Source organism: Hyla sarda, chromosome 1 (genome assembly GCF_029499605.1).
Source record: "Hyla sarda isolate aHylSar1 chromosome 1, aHylSar1.hap1, whole genome shotgun sequence".
Taxonomy (NCBI): domain Eukaryota; kingdom Metazoa; phylum Chordata; class Amphibia; order Anura; family Hylidae; genus Hyla; species Hyla sarda.
The window spans coordinates 542,020,758-542,036,409 of record NC_079189.1 but is presented as its reverse complement, the minus strand read 5'-3'; the positions used below and the strand labels follow the sequence as shown (position 1 = coordinate 542,036,409).

General features: G+C 42.9%; 1 protein-coding gene across 1 annotated transcript in view; it reads left to right on the top strand.

Annotated features, from left to right (window-relative positions):
* The window catches only part of SHISAL2B (shisa like 2B), a 139,771-nt gene extending 125,131 nt beyond the window's left edge, over positions 1 to 14,640 (top strand). Inside the window, exon 3 of the mRNA XM_056541323.1 lies at positions 14,425 to 14,640. Within this exon, the coding sequence (XP_056397298.1) occupies positions 14,425 to 14,555 (131 nt within the window). The 3' untranslated portion in view covers positions 14,556 to 14,640. The remainder of the gene's footprint in view (positions 1 to 14,424) is intronic.
* The last annotated feature ends 1,012 nt before the right edge of the window (positions 14,641 to 15,652 follow it).

Here is a 15,652-nt window from a genome sequence, read left to right as displayed (position 1 = left end):
GGCCCTGCCCTGCCCAAATAAGGGAGCGGCGGCCATGACTAGCTCTCTTCTCCTCTTTTTCCTCGTGGGCTGTTGATGAGGACGGATCTGCGCAGCTGTCATCAGCACTAACCAGGCCCAAGCCTGGCGGCAACGGTCATCTCTAAAAACTGTGAGTTACTTCAATCCCTATTACCTCAGCAAGATCACCGGACCTAAATATTCCCCTAAATCCAGACAGATGTCTGCAAAAATCCTAAATCTAATAACTCTTTGAATAAGTCAATGGTCCTCAGCATCTGTCAATCACTGCCGTGCTATAAAGAGACTGTATTATTAAGACGGTTGCTGTTAATTGGATGTACCGCAAGTACTTCAGTAAAGTTTATGCAAGTTCAAGTTCATCTCCATTGTGGACCTTCATTCATTTAAGCACACACCTATTGTTCCTGGGAAGGGTGGCGATAGGCCGGAGATTTACCTCAGCATATTAACCCTCACCCTGGCGTCACGAGTGACAGGGGTTAAATTAACCCCTTATATTAAGCAACCCCTTAAGCAACACCCCAACTACACTATACCCCTCAAGGGCTACCACATACCTTTCTGTGATTTTCTTGGTGCGATAGTAGGATAAAGAGAGTTTTCCTCTGATTCACTGCAGCTGCCATAACGTATTTACACACCATTGCACTCCTTATACAGGAAAAAGGAGTAAGAAAATGAATGTCTCCAATATGGCCAATCCCAAGAAACCATTTGAATAAAACTCTATAAAGTGAATCTGACACCTGTTTCATCTGCACTAAACCCAACACACAGGTTTCTAGTGCAGGTAAATTGGAATAAAATAATGTATTGCTCATCCCGATCTGTGGTCCGGAGATGCACCTGGTATTAGGGTCTTTTGCTTATATGTTAATTAACCCCCTTTGTGCAATGGAGGTGGGAGCTTTCCTGCCACTGCCCCCCTGTGCACCTCATAACTATTCAGAGTCATCACCCATGTGAGCGTGAGGTGGACAGGCATATCGAAGAAGGGAGGACAGAGCAGGGCAGTTCAGAATACTGTCTCCTGCCTCCATTGCACAAAGGGGGTTAATTAACATATTAGCAATGGGAGCTTGAATCTCCAGAACCAGACCATGGAGCTGGTTGAGGAATAATTCATTTAAATCTGGTTCACTCGCACTATAACCCTATGTTGGGTTTAGTGAGGGTAAACCAGCTGTCAGTTTCCCTTTAACCCCTTCCAGACCTATGACATACCTGTACGTCATGAGTGGCAAGGTGTTCCTGACCCATGACATACAGGTACGTCATGAACATTTTTGCCGCTACTCGCGGCATCCCGCAGCGCCCGGTAAGATGGTGGCTATCACTGATAGCCAGCCATCTTACCATGCGACCACAGGGGGTTTCATCCCCCCCCCCCCAGCGATCGCTGCTATCAGCTAGTCAAATCTGACTAGCTGATAGCAGCCTTTCGCTATGAGAATACTTAGCAGCGTGGTGTGTGAGTCCCGATCACGGGGATCGGGACACACACCGCTCTGCTAAGTGTCCCTGACCCGTCCCCCGGCGTCACTTACCCGTCCATGCGGCGTCCTGAGCGGTCCCGGCGCGAGCGGCGTCCTCCAGGTGGTCCCGGCGGCGCTGCATCCCGGCGGTGAGTTTCCGGCAGCAGGACGGCATCTTCATTGGCAGCAGTGAGATCGCCGTAAAGCAATCTCACTGCGGCCTCTGGGAGTTTCAAAACTGCAACTCCCAGCATGCCCAGACAGCCTTTGGCTTTCTGGGCATGCTGGGAGTTGTAGTTTTGCAACATCTGGAGGTCCACAGTTTGGAGACTACTGTATAATGGTCTCCAATCTGTGCTCTTCCAGATGTTGCAAAACTACAAATCTCAGCATACTCAGTCTGTCCAGGCATGCTGGGAGTTGTAGTTCTCTAACATCTGGAAGAGCACAGATTGGAGACCATTATACAGTGGTCTCCAAACTGTGGACCTCCAGATGTTGCAAAACTACAACTCCCAGCATGCCCAGACTGCCCAAGCATGCTGGAAGTTGTAGTTCAGCAACATCTGATCCTTCAGATATTGCCGAACTACAACTTCCAGCATGCCTGGGCAGTCTGGGCATGCTGGGAGTTGTAGTTTTGCAACAACTGGAGGCACACTAGTTGGGAAACATTTTCCGTTTCCTACCTCAGTGCCTTCAGCTGTTGCAATTGTTGCAAAACCATAACTCCCAGCATGCACTGACAGACCATGCATGCTGGGAGTTGTAGTTTTGCAACAGCTGGAGGAACACTGGTTTGGAAACACTAAGTTTGGTTGCAAAACACTTGAAAGTTTATTACTTAACTTAGTGTTTCCAAACCAGTGTGCCTCCAGCTGTTGCAAAACTACAACTCCCAGCATGCACGGACAGCCAAAGGGCATGCTCGGAGTTTGCAAAAGCTGGATGTTTGCCCCCTCCCCCCAATGTGAATGTACAGGGTACACTCACATGGGCGGAGGTTTACAGTGAGTGCTGCAAGTTTGAGATGGCGCAAATTTTGCGCTGCAGCTCAAACTTCCAGCGGCAAACTTGCTGTGAACCTCTGCCCATGTGACTGTACCCTTAAAACACAACACTACACTAACACTAACCTAAAATAAAAAGTAAAAAACACTACATATACACATACCCCTACACAGCCCCCCTCCCCCAAAAAAATGAAAAACGTCTGGTACGCTACTGTTTCCAAAACAGAGCCTCCAGCTGTTGCAAAATAACAACTCCCAGTATTGCCAGACAGCCATTGACTGTCCAGGCATGCTGGGAGTTTTGCAACAGCTGGAGGCACCCTGTTTGGGAATCATTGGCATAGAATACCCCTATGTCCACCCCTATGCAAATCCCTAATTTAGGCCTCAAATGCGCATGGTGCTCTCTCACTTTGGAGCCCTGTCGTATTTCAGGGCAACAGTTTTGGGACACATATGGGGTATCGCCGTACTCGGGACAAATTGCCTTACAAATTTTGGGGGGCTTTATCTTCTTTAACCCCTTATGAAAAGGTGAAGTTGGGGTCTACACCAGCATGTTAGTGTAAAAAAATAAATTTTTTACACTGACATGCTGGTGTTGCCCTATACTTTTCATTTTCACAAGAGGTAAAAGGGAAAAAAGACCCTCTAAATTTGTAATGCAATTTCTCCCGAGTACGGAGATACCCCATATGTAGGGCGCAAAGTGCTCTGGGGGCGCACAACAAGGCCCAGAAGGGAGAGTGCGCCATGTACATTTGAGGTGATTTGCACAGGGGTGGCTGATTGTTACAGCAGTTCTGACAAACGCAAAACAATAAATATCCATATGTGACGCCATTTTGGAAACTACATCCCTCACGGAATGTAATAAGGGGTGCAGTGAGAAGTTACACCCCACTGGCGTATGACAGATTTTTGGAACAGTGGGCTGTGAAAATGAAAAATAACATTGGGGTGTAAATGCTCACTGCACCCCTTATTAAATTCCATGAGGGGTGTAGTTTTCAAAATGGGGTCACATGTGGGGGGGTCCACTGTTCTGGCACCATAGGGGCTTCCTAAATGGGACATGCCCCCCAAAAACCCTTTCAGAAAAACTCACTCTCCAAAATCCCATTGTCGCTCCTTCCCTTCTGAGCCCTCTACTGCGCCCGCCGAACACTTGACATACACATATGAGGTATTTTCTTACTCGAGAGAAATTGGGTTACAAATTTTAGTGTGATTTCTCTCCTTTTACCCCTTGTAAAAATTAAAAAATTGGGTCTACAAGAACATGTGAGTGTAAAAAATGAAGATTTAGAATTTTCTCCTTCACTTTGCTGCTATTCCTGTGAAACACCTAAAGGGTTAAAACACTTACTGAATGTCATTTTGAATACTTTGGGGGGGGGTGCAGTTTTTATAATGGGGTCATTTATGGGGTATTTCTAATATGAAGACCCTTAAAATCCACTTCCAATTTGAACTGGGCCCTGAAAAAGTACGATTTTGAAAATCTTGAGAAAAATTGGAAAATTGCTGCTGAACTTTGAAGCCCTCTGGTGTCCTCCAAAAGTAAAAACTTGTCAATTTTTTGATACAAACATAAAGTAGACATATTTTATATGGAAATCAATATGTAATTTATTTGGAACATCCATTTTCCTTTCAAGCAGAGACTTTCAAAGTTAGAAAAATGCTAAATTTTCAAAATTTTCATGACATTTTTAGATTTTTTACCAAGAAAGGATGCAAATATCAGTGAAATTTTACCAATAACATAAAGTAGAATATGTCAAGAAAAAACAATCTTGGAATCAGAATGATAACTAAAAGCATTCCAGAGTTATTAATGCTAAAAGTGACAGTGGTCAGATTTTCAAAAAATGCCCAGGTCCTGAAGGTGAAAATGGGCTGGGTCATGAAGGGGTTAATTAAAGGGGTATTTCAGGATTTCTTTTTTTTATTTGACTATGCTACAGAGGCTATAAAGTTAGTGTAGTTCATAATATAGTGTCTGTACCTGTGTCTGACGGTTTTCTCACAATTCTTATATGATTTTCACCCCAATATTTATTTTTAACAGCATACAAAATGACTGTTGTCTCAGATTTTTCCCAGGTTGCAATGTGGCCGAGACCTGACCTCACTAGTCAGCTGCTGACAGGAATCCTGTCTGCTTCAATGGCTGGAGCGATTGCTTGGTGGGAGAGAGATCAATCTGCAACTAATGCAACACCTGTAGGCACCCTGGTTGAAAACCACAGGTCTTTTGAATGGATGCGGCTCATTTATGTTTCAATGGGTGGGGTGGCTGATGTGTGGGAAGGAGAAAAATGAAACTATGGGATTTGTAGGCAAAAAAGAAAAACTCAAACAGGAAATACCAATCCACAAAAAGCTAGCCACAGTGTTATGGTAATGTCACAACATAGCCATTTAGCCCCAAGACAAGCGCAGATCCTTCCTAAGCATGTCCATTACTGTCTGCCAGGTACGTACTATAATCACCTTATGGTGGATAACCCCTTTAACCCCTTAAGGACATAGGGCGTATCCATACGCCCCCGTTTCCAAGTCCTTAAGGACCGAGGGCGTATGGATACGCCCTGAGCATTTCCGACCCCCACCGCTAGCCGGAGGGGTGCCGGAGCCGGATGCCTGCTGAAATCGTTCAGCAGGCATCCCGGCATATCGCCCAGGGGGGTCATTATGTCCCCCCATGTCGGCGATTGCCGCAGATCGCTGGACAATTCAGTATCCAGTGACCCGATGACCCGGAATTAATGGTTGATCGGGGCCGTCAGAGACGGCCCCGAACAGCCAGAGCCAGCAGGGGTGAGGTGGCACTGGTGCCACCTCACTATCGCCCTGATTCGTCGGCCGGATTACCGGCCGACCAATCAGGGCGCCTGCTGCGGGTGTCACTCCCGCAACCCGCTCCGCCCCTCTTCCAGAGGACGTGAGCGGGTGCGGGCAGAAGACCCCGGGTGCTGGGGACCCCGATCCCCGGCATCCCTGTTTGGATCGGGGCCCCAGGAGCGATGGCGGCGGCGAGGGACAGTCCTGCAGTGTGGATCGTTGGAGGTGAGTGACAGCCTCCTTCTGTTGCTTAGCAACAGCTCCCAGCATGCAACAAGGGCATGCTGGGAGCTGTAGTTATGCAACAGCAGGAGGCAGACCACCACAACTCCCAGCATGCCCTTATGGGCATGCTGGGACTTGTAGTTTTGCAACAGCTGGAGGCACATTCTTTCTATGGAAAAGTGTACCTTCAGCTGTTGTGTAACTACAACTCCCAGCTTGCACAATCAGCTAAAGTGCATGCTGGGACTTGTAGTGGTGCATCTGGTGGTTGCATAACTACAACTCCCAGCATGCCCGTTGGCTGTCGGTGACTGCTGAGAGTTGTAGTTTTGCAACAGCTGAAGGCACACTGAGTTAAGTAGTAAACCAGTGTGTCTCCAGCTGTTACATAACTACAATCCCCAGCATCCCCACCCAATGTAGTATGCCTCCGGCTGTTGCATAACTACAAGACCCAGCATGCCCTTCCGCTGTCCGTACATGCTGGGGGTTGTAGCTTTTGCAACAGCTGAAGGCACACTGGTTGCAAAACACTGAGTTTGTTACCAAACTTGGTGTTTCACAACCTGTGTGTCTCCAGCTGTTGCAAAACTACAACTCCCAGCATGCACTGATAGAACGTACATGCTGGGAGTTGTAGTTTTGCAACAGCTGGATGTTTCCCCCCCCCCCCCCCCAATGTGAACGTACAGGGTACACTCACATGGGCGGGGGTTTACAGTAAGTATCCGGCTGCAAGTTTGAGCTGCGGCAAATTTTCTGTCGCAGCTCAAACTGCAGGCGAGAAACTACTGTGAACCCCCGCCCGTGCGACTGTACCCTAAAAACACTACACTACACTAACACACAATAAAATAAAAAGTAAAAAACACTACATATACACATACCCCTACACAGCCCCCCTCCCCAATAAAAATGAAAAACGTCTGGTACGTCACTGTTTCCAAAACGGAGCCTCCAGCGGTTGCAAAACTACGACTCCCAGCATGCACTGATAGACCGTACATGCTGGGAGTTGTAGTTTTGCAACAGCTGGATGTCCCCCCCCCCCCCCCAATGTGAACGTACAGGGTACACTCACATGGGCGGAGGATTACAGTAAGTATCCGGCTGCAAGTTTGAGCTGCTGCAAATTTTCTGCTGCAGCTCAAGCTGCCAGCGAGAAACTACTGTGAACCCCCACCCGTGTGACTGTACCCTAAAAACACTACACTAACACAAAATAAAAAGTAAAAAACACTACATATACACATACCCCTACACAGCCCCCCTCCCCAATAAAAATGAAAAACGTCTGGTACGCCACTGTTTCCAGAAAGGAGCCTCCAGCTGTTGCAAAACAACTACTCCCAGTATTGCCAGATAGCCACTGACTGTCCAGGCATGCTGGGAGTTTTACAACAGCTGGAGGCCCCCTGTTTGGGAATCACTGGCGTAGAATACCCCTATGTCCACCCCTATGCAATCCCTAATTTAGGCCTCAAATGCGCATGGCACTCTCACTTTGGAGCCCTGTCGTATTTCAAGGCAACAGTTTAGGGCCACATATGGGGTATCGCCGTACTCGGGAGAAATTGGGCTTCAAATTTTGTGGGGTATTTTCTGCTATTACCCCTTTTTAAAAATGTAAACTTTTTGGGAAAACAAGCATTTTAGGTAAAAAAAATAATTTTTTTTTACATATACAAAAGTCATGAAACGCCTGTGGGGTATAAAGGTTCACTTAACCCCTTGTTACGTTCCCCGAGGGGTCTAGTTTCCAAAATGGTATGCCATGTGTTTTTTTTTTTTGCTGTCCTAGCACCATAGTGGCTTCCTAAATGCGGCATGACCCCAGAGCAAAATTTGCTTTCAAAAAGCCAAATGTGACTCCTTCTCTTCTGAGACCTGTAGTGCGCCAGCAGAGCACTTTTCACCCCCATATGGGGTGTTTTCTGAATCGGGAGAAATTGGGCTTCAAATTTTGGGGGGTATTTTCTGCTATTACCCTTTTTAAAAATGTAAAAATTTTGGGAAACCAAGCATTTTAGGTAAAAAAAAAATTTTTTTTTTACATATGCAAAAGTCGTGAAACACCTGTAGGGTATTAAGGTTCACATTACCCCTTGTTACGTTCCCCGAGGGGTCTAGTTTCCAAAATGGTATGCCATGTGTTTTTTTTTTGCTGTTCTGGCACCATAGGGGCTTCCTAAATGCGGCATGCCCCCAGAGCAAAATTTGCTTTCAAAAAGCCAATTGTGACTCCTTCTCTTCTGAGACCTGTAGTGCACCAGCAGAGCAATTTTCACCCCATATGAGGTGTTTTCTGAATCGGGAGAAATTGGGTTTCAAATTTTGGGGGGTATTTTCTGCTATTACACTTTTTAAAAATGTAAAATTTTTGGGAAACCAAGCATTTTAGGTAAAAAAAAAATTATTTTTTTTACATATGCAAAAGTCGTGAAACACCTGTGGGGTATTAAGGTTCACTTTACCCCTTGTTACGTTCCCTGAGGGGTCTAGTTTCCAAAATGGTATGCCATGTGTGTTTTTTTGCTGTCTTGGCACCATAGGGGCTTCCTAAAGGTGACATGCCACCCAAAAACCATTTGTCGCTCCTTCCCTTCTGAGCCCTCTACTGCGCCCGCTGAACAATTAACATAGACATATGAGGTATGTCCTTACTCGAGAGAAATTGGGTTTCAAATACAAGTAAAAATTTTCTCCTTTTTACCCCTTGCAAAAATAAAAAAATTGGGTCTACAAGAACATGCGAGTGTAAAAAATGAAGATTTTGAATTTTCTCCTTCACTTTGCTGCTATTCCTGTGAAACACCTAAAGGGTTAATACACTTACTGAATGTCATTTTGAATACTTTGGGTCGTGTAGTTTTTATAATGGGGTCTTTTATGGGGTATTTCAAATCCACTTCAAACCTGAACGCGTCCCTGAAAAATAGCGAGTTTGAAAATTTTGTGAAAAATTTAAAAATTGCTGCTGAAATTTGAAGCCCTCTGGTGTCTTCCAAAAGTAAAAACTCATAAATTTTATGATGCAAACATAAAGTAGACATATTGTATATGTGAACCCAAAAAAAAAATATTTTGAATATCCATTTTCCTTACAAGCAGAGAGCTTCAAAGTTAGAAAAATGCAAAATTTTCATTTTTTTCATCAAATTTGGTGATTTTTCACCAAGAAAGGATGCAAGTTACCATAAAATTTTACCACTAAGTTAAAGTAGAATATGTCACGAAAAAAACAATCTCGGAATCAGAATGATAACTAAAAGCATTCCAGAGTTATAAATGTTTAAAGTGACAGTGGTCAGAATTGCAAAAAACGCTCCGGTCCTTAAGGTGAAAAAGGGCTCGGTCCTTAAGGGGTTAATTAAACTAATATCACATACACCTATTTTAAGTCCAATCTATATATTTTCCCCATTTAGAACAAAAAAATTAAAATGACCTTTTAAGTATTGTTTTTTTATTAATTAATATTAATGGAAAAACTATACCCTATGTTATTAAAATACAGTTAAACACAGAACATATTGTACCCCTCCAATTGGAGAAAAAAAAAAGTGAGTGCATCTAATGACCAGTTATGCCTGTTTGGAGTACTATTATTATTACTCAGTGGAAATAAATAATTATATTATAAAATTTGTTTTCCATTCTGTTTGGAATAATTATTGCTTTGTGTTTTTGTTTTTCCAACTGAAACATTTTCAATTTTAAATTGGCACATTTTCTTATTCATTAGCACATGTCCAGTGCACACATAGGGATGCGGGCATTGTTGTCTGAATTAGTGTTGTGTTCATAAATCATACACACCATACAAAACAGAACGTAGTCGCATTCACAAGGGGAAACTAATTATCATGCAACACAGTAATATGACCTTCTGCAAGCGGGACGAACACAAAAGCTCTTCAGAAACAGTTCAATTAATTTAGGTAAATCTGACTAAATTAATCCTAAATGAAAAATGACAATTAACCTCTTAAAGATCTGAATGTTTTGGTACTCACTAACTAGAATTGTACTTGTTTAATGGCCCTAAGTTTAAAAATAATAATAATAATAATAATAAAATACTATTATATTTTTCAGGTTACCAAATATGCTGTTTGTAAAAAATGCCCTCCCTCACTACAGGCCCCAATAAACTAATAATTACTGCATGTAAACATTAGAATGGTGCCTATGTTCAAAGATGTTTTTTTCCTCCCATACAGTCTGTGCCATGTTTGAGGTACCTTTACACTGCCCAGACAGGTTTAAATTTAATGTATCAACTAGATTAGTTAGGAGTAGCCGTATTAGTCCAGTGATGCAAAAAGCAAAATCATCGGTAGTTGCAGTATCTTGTAATACCTTTTTTATTGGACTAACAAGATTATGTAGAGACAAGCTTTCGGGATTCCTCCCTTTATCAAGTCATAAGCATTTCTGAGCTCACAAGGAGAAAACACAAGTTCTATCTCACAAAATATGCAGGGGTTAAAACAACATATGTGGAGAATGGACATTAAGTTGGGCCATAAATTGTATAGCTATAGGACGATAGATACAGATAAGGATGAGGAGGGGGGGGGGGGCTGGAGAGCAGAGGTGAGAATGGTGGTTACGCTGGACAGAGGAGAAAGGACAATTTTACTACAGAGATATAGACTGAAGAAAAGACTTAGAAAGGGGGAGGGGGAGCAGGGGTGTAATGGTGTTGGAGCAGGGAGAGGGAAGACAGTTTAGCAAAGGTTATAGGAAATTTTGATAATGGGATAAGAAGCTTAAATCCACATTAAGTCCTCTGTTCTTGGAGTCATAAAGAACTATAATTTTGGCTTCAAATGTCTTTCTTTCCTGGGTGTTCTTGAAGTTTCCTTTCAGGATCTTGATTTTGAGGTCCTGTAGGGAGTGACCTGTTTGAGTGAAATGGTTTCCAACTGGGATGCAATAGTCCTTTTCTCTATGGTTGTTGATGGACGATCTGTGGAGGTTCATCTTTTTATTGAGTGGCTGACTGGTCTCACCAATGTAACATCCCAGGTCACACTTGGTGCATTGTATCATGTAGACTACATTCTCTGTGGTGCAGGAGTATTGTCCCTTGATGTTGTATGTCTTGTTGTTGTGGGAGGCCTCAGAATTTGTGCAGATGTGTTGACAGAGTTTACAGCGCGGTTTGGCGCAGGGTTTGGTCCCATTATCTGTATCTGATGTGTCTGTGGGTAGTTTCCTATTGACCAGCTTTTGTTTTAAGTTGGGTGGTTGTCTGAAGGCCAAGATGGGTGGTTCAGGAAAGATTTGCTTTAACACCTCATCTTCTGCTAGTATTGGCTGCATTTCCTTGATGATTTTGCGTATTTCCTCAAGGGTGGGATTGTGTGTGGTTAACAGTGGTATGCGTGATGAGGTTTGTTTCTCTCTGTATTGCAGCAGGTGTTTACGTGGTGTTTGAAGAGCAGAGTGGATTTTCTTATGGATGGTCCTTGGTTTGTAACCTTTTTGTTTAAATTTCTCAGCTAGTGTTTGTAGATGTGTGTCTCTGTCATCAGGGTTGGAGTGGATGCGGTGGTACCTGATGGCTTGGCTGTATATGATGCCTTTCTTGGTGTGGGACGGATGGGAACTTGAATTTTGTAGATAGCTGGATCGGTCTGTGGGTTTTCTGTATACAGATGTCTGTATTGTGTCCTTGTTTATAGCAACAATGAGACACAGCAAATGAGGCGTCAGAGATGCAGGATATTAAAGGATGGCTTCTGAGTTTATTCCACAAAGAAAATGTGCAACGTTTCAGCGTGGAGCCTTTGTCAAGCATCCACGCCAAAACGTTGCACATTTTCTTTGTGGAATAAACTCAGAAGCCATCCTTTAATATCCTAGATCTCTGACGCCTCATTTGCTGTGTCTCATTGTTGCTATGGACTTTTTTCCAGCCATGCCAGGCTGGTTATGACACGTGCAATAGTCAGATAGTGCCGAGTGTTGAACCCTGATTTCTCTAGGAGTGTCCTTGTTTATAGTTACAGTGGTGTCCAGAAAGTTTACACTTTCTGTACAGAGGTCCATTTTGAGTTTGATTGATGGATTAAATGTGTTGAAGGCATCATGAAATTGTTTGAGTTTATCCTCTCCTTCAGACCAAACAATGAAAATATCATCAATGTATCTGTAGTATCTATGTAGCTTGTCTCTACATAATCTTGTTAGTCCAATAAAAAAAGGTATTACAAGATACTGCAACTACCGATGTATCAACTAGATACTGAAACATAATTTTTTTTCAAATATGTTTCTATTCTCTGCTTATAATTAAATTTTAGTACATTATTATGGGGCAGCCATCTTGCCTGACCTGCTTTTGACAGCATTTAGAGATATGCTTTACAGCAAACCCGATGGACTTAGGGACAATAGAGACACAGGGACTTCAATAGAATATTTTTCTACACATGATCTACTGTGACTGGCTAGGTGGTCAGACTGGGGATTACATGACATAGCTGACAAAATTTAAAATGTATGTATACATGTATACATGCAGTGGGCAGCCACCAGTATGCAGTGTGTCCCACCATTTATGTCAGCTAAGCTGCACACTTGGCTCTTCGTCCCCACAGACTCCAGACATCCTGCTCTGTGGTGTGGCAGGGAGTGACTGTTTCTGGCACACACCTTTGGGGTTGCATGCATGTACGGCTGTTTCTTTAAGATGTGCGGTGTGCACATCCCTGAATCCTGTCCTCCTCCAATCCCTGTCAAATATCCACTATATGATGATATGAGACTCCCTTCCTGTGGAGTAATAGTGTAGTTTTGTCTACTACAAAGGTGTCTGATCTGTTCCTGTCCTGAGCACCTGTGTTTGATCCATGCCTGTTACCTGAGTCTGTCTGCTTCTACTTGTACCTTCCTATTTCTCCAGTGCATGACCTGAATTGTTAACCACGTCTCTGCATACTTAGCTAGTGAAAGGAAAACTGTCACCTTGATCACCCACACTAAACCCAATAGACTGGGTTATAGTGTGGGTGACCGGGAATCCAAAGAGGGGTCACTTACTATAATCGGTGCTGTGGTTCCCGAGATATATTTCTTTATTTATTTATATAGCGCACCTACAGATTCCGCAGCGCTTACAATTATGGGGTACAAACAATGACAAGTATATGCTGGCAAAGTTCCCCAATTGAATTCAGGGAGTTTTGCGCATGAGCCGGGATCCCGCCCACTGGCTGCCCCTACTTCTTTCCGTCTTCTCAATCAGCCATCCCCTTCTTAGCATATTCAGATTCTGCGACTCTACATCCTAGTGACGTAAGTCGCATGTCACGTGAGCGCTGCACTCTGTCGGTAGAGCGCATGCGTCGGCAGTTTACATACAGCTCTCATGTCCTGAGCTCTGACTGCTGAAAGCTGTAGTTATGTGAGAGCTGTAGTCATGTGGGAGCTGTAGTCATGTGAGAGCTGTAGTCATGTGGGAGCTGTAGTCATGTGAGAGCTGTAGTCATGTGAGAGCTGTAGTCATGTGAGAGCTGTGGAGCTGCTGGCGCATGCGCTCTACCGACAGAGTGCAGTGCTCATGTGACAGGCTACTCACTTCACAGAATATGAATATGTTAACAAAGGGGAAGGCTGATTGAGAAGACGGAAAGAAGTAGGGGGGGGGGGAGTGCCAGCCAACGGGACCGCCTCCTGCACGCAACTCCCTGAATTCAGAAAGGGAACTTCATCAGCCAATATTTCGGGAACCACAGCACCGAATATAGAAAGTGACCCCTCTTTGGATTCCTGGTCACCCACACTATAACCCAGTGTATTGGGTTTTGTGTGGATGATCAAGGTGACAGTTTTCCTTTAAACACCTCCTGACTGCTTCTAAGCTATGAACACAATTTGAGCTCTGCTACATTGGACTCTGTTTTGTGTTATACCATCCACAGCGTGAGTTTGCCCCTCCTGTGTCCCCAGTGCTTGGCACAGGGGCATTCTGGCCTTCCAGGCCAGCTTCCACTTAACTGGGACCACTCTTTTTGTAGTGACCTGGTATCTCCCCTGCATCTGAAGTCCAGCTTCCCCATCCAGGAACAGGATAAAGGGTGAAAACCAGGGCAATACTTAGACTCTGCTCCCACATTTGGCCCAAAGCCAGCGGGTCCAAACCAGATGGGGCGTTGCAATATAACTGAGCTGGAATAAAATAAAATTACACTGCCAGAATATTGCTGATAAGCTAATATTACATGTAAAACAAATTTAAAACAACTAACATGTTCATTGTCTGCATCGTGACACAGAGAGTACATTTAGGGCATATTGTTAAATGTAATTAAGTTGTCTGACATTATTGCATTCAAAAGAATGTGTTTCCCATTGAGCTATTTCTTTATTTATGAAGTCAATTTTGACACATGATTAAAAAAAAATTTGTTTTTGTTTTAGAAAAAGTAGATGTAGATGAGTTACACCAGAAATAACTTCATAAGGCATTTAATAGTGATGGTCTTTCCACAGGATGAGCCGTCTGATCAGCTGGGTGCTAACACCCGACACCCCCTGCCAGTCAGTGGTTCGGAAGAGCTATGGCTCTGGGACATATACAATAAATGTGGAATTTTTTGGCACCATTACAATTACAATTAATAAACTTTTTTAATACTACATTTCATTTATGTGAATAATTTTTAAAACAGGATTGGGAAGACTTCAGGTGGTTGATACCCCAGAACAGTTGCCTTTTTTGCCTTCTCTATAGATCCACATCACAAACTTACCGTATATTAAAAATATGTATTTTACTGTCTGATTTCTTTAATCTAAAATTATACTTATGTTATTTTTTTCAGGTAATCCGAAGAAAAAAGCTAAGTCTGGATATTCTGCTACTACACATAATTCGACAAATAATATACTCTGTGAGACCGATGGCACTGTGCAAGAAAAACTGGCTGACGAGACACATATTACCATACTATAAACTGCAAAACTACTTATATATTTAATTTTTTATTATTTTTCTAAAAATGTACGCAAAATTGAATGCTGAATAAAGATCTATTGTAAGTAAAGATGTGTTCAGTTTTCCATTATTTATGGGAAAGACCCAAGTGAAGATCTTTATCATAAAAGTAACCAGTGCTGAATGTAGACTTCAATTTCCTTTTCATAATCCTCAACTCAGATCAAATAAGTAAAAAAACAAAACAAATTACAACAAAGTGACAGAGGTCAAAAGTTGGTCACAAAAAAGCTGATATACTGCTAAAAGAGAGATATAGTATAATGGAACTATAATCATTCTGTAAGTCAGTCTACAGCAAAGTAGTTATACAGTGTCAAGAACATAAAGTCTGACCAGGGACATAGCTGTATCAGGTTAAGAAAATGGCTTCCCAATTTAAGGGGCATAACTGTAGGGGATACAGAGGTAGCAGTCACACCAGGGCCCAAAGGCAACTCTTTCCCATAAGAAAACACATATATTTAAAATAGTGCACAGTGGACACAGGGGCCCAGTTACAGATTTTGCATTGGGGCCCTGAAGCTACAAGTTACACTTTTGCCCAATTCATACAGTGGGGATCAAAAGTTTGGGCACCCCAAGTAAAAAAAATTGCATTAATGTGTAAAAAGAAGCCAAGGAAAGATGGAAAAATCTCCACAAAGGCATCAAATTACAGATTAGACATTCTTATAATATGTCAACAAAGGTTAGATTTTATTTCCATCATTTACACTTTCAAAATAACAGAAAACAAAAAAATTTAATCTGCAAAAGTTTGAGCACCCTGCAAAATTTATAGCATGCACTGCCCCTTTGCAAAGCCGAGACCTGCCAGTGTCATGGATTGTTCTCAATCATCATCTGGGGAAGACCAGGTGATGTCAATCTCAAAGGTTTTAAATGCCCATACTCATCTGACCTTGCCCCAACAATCAGCACCATGGTTTCTTCTAAGCAGTTGTCTAGAAATCTGAAACTGAAAATAGTTGACACTCACAAAGCTGGAGAAGCCTATAAGAAGATAGCAAAACGTTTTCAGATGTCAATATCCTCTGTTCGGAATGTATTTA